The sequence below is a fragment of the Buceros rhinoceros genome, unplaced genomic scaffold, assembly GCF_000710305.1.
Source record: "Buceros rhinoceros silvestris isolate BGI_N320 unplaced genomic scaffold, ASM71030v1 scaffold21425, whole genome shotgun sequence".
NCBI lineage: Eukaryota > Metazoa > Chordata > Aves > Bucerotiformes > Bucerotidae > Buceros > Buceros rhinoceros.
In genome coordinates, this window is record NW_010413704.1 from 11,632 (window position 1) to 18,900 (window position 7,269).

The following is a 7,269-nucleotide window of genomic DNA, read 5'->3' on the forward strand; positions in this document are numbered from 1 at the left end:
CGAGCCACCCGGTGGCGGGGGCCCTGGGGGAAAAGCCGCTCTGGGTCCCAAATCCTGTGCAAGGCCGGCCAGTGCTTTGGATCTGTGGTTGCCGATGAGGATGTGCAGGAAGGAATGGGCTGTGTGTAACGGGCAAGGTGATGAGGAGGAGGTGAGGGGAGGAGGAAGAGCGCCGCGCTACACCTCCACTGCTTTGACTCCTCCCGTGGCCTCCTTAGGACGTCACAGGCTGGATGGGGAGCAGGCTGCCGAACTTAAAGTGCTGGATCACAGGAAACTTCTCCAGGCACTGCAGGAGAGGAGATAAAGAGGGGTGAATTCAGGAGACATTTCCACCTTATGCAGGCAGCCAGAGCTACATCCTGTCTCCGGGGTCAGGAGGCAGCAAGCTTGGGGCCACCCAGCTCAGCTGCAGGCAAAGGGATCAGTCCGACATCTCCCCTCCACATTCCCGTCAGGCTCCTCAGGCCAGTAAAACTTCATAACCCCATCCCCTTCCCTTCAGCCAGAGCCTTTTGCTTGCTGAAATTCAGGCCTGGAGCGTGAGCAGAAGAGGCATGTTTATGTCAGCAGCTTTTGCTCTCACCACTTCTCCTTGATCAAGCTGTTCTCTTTGAAGAACTTCACCCTACAAACACTTTGAGAACTGCAGAAACCCCCTGGGGAAGAGGCTCTCCCTCCCCAGGACACGGCCCCCACTCTGGGTTTGAGGCACCATCCTGCAGCCACGAGGCACTGCCCAAACTGCATTCCAGATTCTCGGGTCTTTGATAGACAAGCACCACTGATTTTGCTGCCATAATTTAAGACGTGACCCTATTCCCAACAACCCCCCACCCCTGAAATTCCCACTCGCCCATTGCAGAGTAACGACAGAGGGAGTGTGGATCACAGATCAGTCACAGATGTCCACTACAGGGCAGCTTAGCTCAGAGCTGCTTCCTCCAGCTAAGCCCAGGCTCTGCGCAGGGAAAGCTGGGCTGCGAGGGCACAGCCCCTCCTGCTCACCCTCCTGCCAGGGCAGGAGGGTCAGCAGCCATGGTCAATACCCACGTCAAGGTCTGCCAGCACTTGCCTGGCAGAGCCACTCACAGCTCTGGTTTTTTTGAGTCATTGCACATTCAGACTGTCCCGAACTCAGAGAGCAGACTCAGCCCCAGACACACAAACCTCAGCAGTACGTGTCCATCAACCCGGCAGCTGCATCTACGCTGACATCACCCATGTCAGTCACGAGTACTTGTGCTAAACAAGGGCCACAGACCACCTCACTGTGCTGCAAAGGGGACTCACCCACCAGGGAGCTTGGGGGCACGGCTAGGGAGATGGCGTTGCTGCAGGCAGAGGGGCAAGTTTTTCCCTCCCTAGACAGCATGATATGGAGAGGATAAAAGAAACCCAAGTGCCCAGTGTCTTGGGAGCAGAGCCTTTCCCCCGTACCCAGATGAGAAATGGGGCTGCTCTTGGGAGTCTTATTCTACAGGAGGTGTGAAGTACATACAAGCAAAGCACACAGCAGCCACCAGCTAACAGGAGCCCATCCAGTCCCAGCAACCCCCTGGCACAAACAGCATCTGCTCAGAGCCAGGGTGGGAATGGGTCACTGCTCCAGGCCCATGTCCGCCTCCCCGCAAGCTGCAGACTCAGCAGCAGGAGGGTGTCAAGACCACACCAGCTCCTGCCTGCAACCAGCACCCCCTCAGGCAGATCTTGGGGACAAGTCACATCGCTCGTTCCTCTGGGCACTTCTTCAAAGCACAGTTCCTTCCTACCAAAGGGAGGCAAGAGCCTGTCGTAGTTACAACTCTCGTGTCCATAGGAAGGAGCCTCGTGCCTCCCACGGGGCTGAGCTGAACCTGCTGCAGCAGGGGAAATCCTGGCTCTGGGGATGGGGAGGAAGCGGTGTGCTGCAGGCAGCTCCTCATCGCAGGGCAGGACATAGGTAGAGGCAGGCAGCTGCCCTCGCGCTGCTATCACCGGCAGGCAGGAGGATTTGAGCGCAGAAGCCCAGGCCTATGGTAACCCCTTTGCAGCCAGAGGGCAGACAACTGGCTTCAGCACAACTGGACTGCTCACTAGCACACAGCAGCCAGAAGAGGTTTGGAGGTGGCGAAAGTACTGCATCCACTCCTGAAGAATAACAGCCAGCCAGAGCAAAGCACCAAGAAGAGTCCTGCCACCATCAGGGCACATCACCTTCAAAGCTTCCTAATGCTCAGAGCTGCTGCCACCTCCCTGCACAACCACTTAGACAAACCCTCAGAGGACACTGTGCTGGATAACAGTGACGTGAGGGAAGAACAGAGAGAAATGAACACCGGAGATGTTGACAGCTGAAATGTCAGCCCAACTAGCTCCCAGGAGTCCTGCGGAAGACCAGTCTGGTTTGGGCTCCGGATGAAGAGACTTTACCACCAGCGGGAAGAACGGGTATCCACTCCACTTACTATCACCAGCCTAAGAGGAGACAAGCAGAGAAACTTCTCCTCCTCTATCCAGCAGGACTAGCACAAATTTACTGGATTATTAGAGGTGCCAAGGGACAGGACCCTCTTTGCCTCGCTGGGTGAAACTGATGCAGCCAACTCTAGCTCAGTGCAGGGGACAGGCTTATTTTCTTTGCGCCACTGCCTTGCTCACGCTGAAGGTCTACTTGGGACTCAGCTGGGGAGAAGATTCATGCATCAAGCCCAACCTTTAAAGATGGAACTGGGACTAGATTAGTTACAATGGAAAGTATTCCCCCACTGACTGCAGCAGAGAAGGAAAGGTCAGGAGACTCAAAAGCAGGCTCAGGGGAAAAACATCAAGGCTGCTGCTTTAACCACACTCTGTGCTGTCGACTTCTTCACTCGCCTTTGATGGAGAGAATAAGAAAAGCCCTTGCACTTCCGAGCGAACATGTCTTCACCCATTACACTTATATTATAAATAGACATATTTGAGATGTCACAAATACACATTGTCTTCAGTCTACTGCCTATCCGCAAACCCTGCGGCAAGCACCTGGAGAGCCTGGATCCACAGGAGAGCTCGCAGCCACATGGACCTGAGTTTTCTGTTGGCTGTTTAGTTGCCCCACAGAGGGGGCAGAAAAGAGATAAAGCATCCAGAGCGCTGCTTAAATGCACCAGGTCTGGGGACTGCCCCACTTCTACCAAGCGAGCGCAGGTTGTGAGCGAGCATTTGATTTCTCCTGGTCTGTGTCTGGCAAAACCGGTCACGGCCAATGCCGCCCGGCACCGAGCACTTCTCAGCCACCCCAGATGTGTTGAGGAGCTGGAGTCTCCACCCAAGCATCTGATTTCACCTGATCTAATTGCAGTGCGTGATCAGAGGAGCAGGGAGAAGGGAGGCAAAAGAAACCAAAGAAAATCTTGCTCTCACCTTAGCCAGTCAGAAAAAACCCCCACCACAACCCCAAACCTTCCCTCTCTTTACTATCACACGCTCTGAGCTTGCCTCAGAAGCTGCCTGCCTCGAGCTGGGCACAGACCCATGTCAGCACTTGGGACCTGACGGCTCACATATCTTCTGCTCACACTGGCAGCTGCTAACTGGGGAAAGACTGCAGTGGTGAAGGATACACCGTTAGGAACATGAGCAGAAACTTGGTCTGGGAGCCAGCAGCAAACAGACAAGATCTTCAGCAGTGACTGTGGGTGCCTGAACACACTGGACTCAGTTTTCAACAGATGAAGCCTCAGCGCCTTCGGAACATTGCGTTGTTCCCAGAAAATCACTCAGAGAGACCCTCTAGTTGCAAATATTGGTAAAACCTGCACAGCCAGGCACACCATAACCAAAAGCTCTGCACACCCGCACTGCCATGGCCATGCTCCTCTCACCTCCCAAGCCAGGCAGAACCAGTTGAGCCAGCAGCAGGGTGGGAGCCTCCCTGAGCAGACAGAAGAAACCAGTGAGGGCTCCTCAGCAGGAGTCCCCCCTCTCCTCTGCCCAGCCAGGCGAACATGGGCACCACGCAGTGCCAGAAGGGGACACTGCTGCATGAGGATCGTGTGCTCAGGAATAGGCCTTTAAGATCTACATATGTTCTTTGAGGAAAAAACTAAATTTAAAGTGCTTTGGTTGACTCAATGTTTTCCACACCTTAGCCTAAATTCGCGTCATCACTCTTCCTAGCAGTTTTTGCATTCTCCCCTTCACACAGCTACATCATCAGATATTTCTAGAAACCTGCCAGTACTGGATCCAGCATTTCCACACAGAAAGTCATCTTCTGTTCAAAACCAAGGCCTCCAGAAAGGACCATGTCTTGGGTGTGCCTAGACAAGTCAAAGAATCCCCCTGTCTCTAGAGTATCCACGGGCTGTGCTGGCCCCAGCAGGCCAGGCAGATCTGCCAGCACATGATGGCCTCAAGACATCAGGGGACGTGCACACTGTGCCATGGCCATGTCACTGTGAAGCTCCTCCAGCCATGTACGTGGTGCACAAGGTGGGAGTCACCACACGACACCGGACACGGGGGACACCAGGGAGGAGCACCCGAACAGCGCAGGGCACAGGGGATGTGAGAGGCGTACCCAAACAGCATGTGAAGGAACCGCTCCAAAGAAAGGAGCAAGGCAGGACTGTCAGGGCAGCAGCAGACAAGGCTCCAGGTTTTAGGGGACCCATGTTTCACTTTAACACCACTTCCAGGCTGGGGACTTCCCTTCAGACCCCACAGTTCTCACCCCAGAGCCTCTGGCTCAGGGTTTCCTGGCAGGCAGGCAGCGTCTCCAGCCCCTGTGACAGAGCTGTGAGTGGGGGCACCCCTCAGAGGAGCAGCAAGCGGAGGGGGTTGACCCCCAGCCCTGATTCTCCTCTTTGGAGACTGGGAGGAAAGCTGAGCTGGGGGCGGAAGGAGCCAGCGGGCCTGGGAGTGACACCTCACAGATTAGAGAGGTATGTGGCCTGGAACCTAAACACAGGATGTGCAGAGCAAAGGAAGGGCTGGGGGAGGGAGCGCTGAGTTCGGCACAGTTAACCCCTTTGTGCGCTGGGCCTGAGCAGAGCTGCTCGCCCAGCCTCTGCCATACGTCCTGGAAACAGGAGCATGGCTGGCTTGAGCAGAGACCACAGGATGAACTCCTACAAGCACCACCACTCTCCCTGGGTGCACCAGGGAGCCATGCCATCCCTGCTCCTCCAGCACCTTTCACACAACCAGTGCCCTCCGTGCGGAGCCGGCACAGTCCCATCCTTCCCAGTAAGAGGTGCTGCCTGTCGGCCATTCCCTCCAGAGGCCCAGATGTGGTGGTTCCTGTCCTGCTTCCTCAAGCTCAGGGTTAGTTTGAGCAGGAAGGAGAGATAAGGGAGAGCCAAAACTGCCCAGTTCCCCAGGTCAGGGTTCGCCAGGAAAGCCTGCTGGGGCAGCGCCAGCGGAGCCCGGCCGGTGGAAGGCTGCCAAGCCAGGGAGGTAGCTGTGGCCTCACCGGGCCAGCACACTGCACAGACAGGACTTGGAGCAAGCGGACTCTGCTCTGGGGTTCTTGAACCATGGGATAATTTAAACTGAGGCTCCTCCAGCTGGTAAAGTAGCAGCGCAGGGACCTGAAGGACAAGCAGGTCAAGATATTTACCCTTATTTAGAGACCTGCAACTTGTGCTATGGGAAGACAATAAACAGCATAAGTCACGTCTGCAAGGAATGACCATTCTGGGATTGGTTTTGGGGCAAGCATGAGGCAGGCAGGACACTGCTTCTAGCCAGCAGCACCTGAACTACGAAGGGCTCCCAAACCACATTCAACATGAGGTAGCAACTGGCTGTGATGGGGCTCCCACACCAAGGAGCAGCAGCAGAGAAGAGCTGACCCACAGGGAAGTGGAAGAGAGGAGGCGTGTGGCCAAGCAGCCTGCCCCTGCCCATGGTGCTCACCTCTGCCTTGTACATGCGGATGAGGCCCTGGTTGACCTTGGACCAGGAGGGCACGGCGCTGATGTTCCAGAGCTGGTTGGAGTGCTCAGCAAAGGGGCCTGTCTTCATCTGAAAGAGACCCAAGAGCAGGGCTGAGGGAGCTGGGCCAGCCAGGAAGCTCGTGCACCAGCAGTGACTCACGCTCACACTCTCTCCAAGCAAACATTCCCACCAAGCCCTGCGACCCACGCACCAGCCACCTCACTGTGCCTTCCCTCCCTCCCTCCGCACTCCCTCCTGCTGCGGCCACATCACACGGAGCCCCGGCAATCCAACTCCTTCCCTTCCCTGATAAAATTGAGTCTTTTCCTGCCACGCTTTCCTCATCAGACCTCCTTCTGCACACCTCCCTTTAATGACTGCGTTAAAAAAGCCCCACGTTAAGTCCCGTTCTCCCCTCCCCAGTAGAGCTTGGCTCAACGCTGTTCCTATTCTACCCAGAAACCTCCCAGTGCAGCACTGCTGGGCTTTCCAAGAAAATGACTCATTCCCCATTCAGATCAACAAGCAGCAGCGACAACCACCGCTGCCTTCCCTGAACACGGAGGGCAGCGCAGGCTGGCAGCAGCTCCGGTGTCCACAGCCCACTCCACACCTGCCTCTTGCAGAGGGGGGCTCTAAGGGGAGGCAGGAGCAGAGGGGACACGATCTAGTCCCGCTCTCCAGACCAGCTTCAGAGCTGTGAGTTGCCAGCTTGCAGCAGATGCTTTAAATTTTTTTTTCTTAATTTTTTTTTATACTCCAGTGTTTCTCCTCTCAGGGAGAGGGGGTTGGAGAATGGAGGGCAGGGGGGAAGCTGTAATCAGGGACAGTTGCATGTAGATTCCCTGGGTAGCTGTCTCTCTTTCTCCTCCGTGAACAAAAACAGACCCTCGGGGAGAAAAAGAAATACAACGCAGCCACTCTGACTGAGCAAAGTTCCCATGACATCAGAAACCACAAGGCCGAAGCTCACGCTAAAAAGGAGCGTGGGGAGAGAGGAATCTCTTGGACTCTTGTTCTGGACTCGGGGCTCGAACAACTAACCCCTTCCCTCCACGCACGCAACAGGCCTGGAGCAAGGATGGGAAAAGAGCTTCTTAAACCTCCTCTCTGCCTACTGTAAAAGCAAGCAAGGCTGATCCATCTGCTTTGGGAAATTGCTGCTGCCCTTCTGCAAGGTCTGTGTGGCACCAGCCTGCAGCAGAGCAAGAAAGAGAGGGAAAGCAGGGGGTGGAACCCAAAATCACCACTGCTTGGAGGACAACGTGCTTCAAACCCGCTGACCCCAGGGCTGGAGCAGGGGTGGAAGCGGGTCTGTAGTTTTGCCTGCTGCCGAGAAAGCGCGGACACATCTCCACTTCC

The 7,269-nt window shown here is 55.6% G+C and overlaps 1 protein-coding gene across 3 annotated transcripts in view; it reads right to left on the reverse strand.

The window, feature by feature from the left end:
- Nucleotides 1-46: 46 nt before the first annotated feature.
- PPP2R4 (protein phosphatase 2A activator, regulatory subunit 4) overlaps nt 47-7,269 on the reverse strand; it is a 22,355-nt gene continuing 15,132 nt past the window's right edge. For all 3 annotated transcript variants that reach the window (XM_010136859.1, XM_010136860.1, XM_010136861.1), the window contains 2 exons: nt 5,887-5,994; nt 47-289 (listed from right to left, as the gene is read on the reverse strand). In XM_010136859.1, coding sequence (XP_010135161.1) covers nt 215-289; nt 5,887-5,994 — 183 coding nt within the window. In that variant the 3' untranslated portion in view covers nt 47-214. The remainder of the gene's footprint in view (nt 290-5,886; nt 5,995-7,269) is intronic.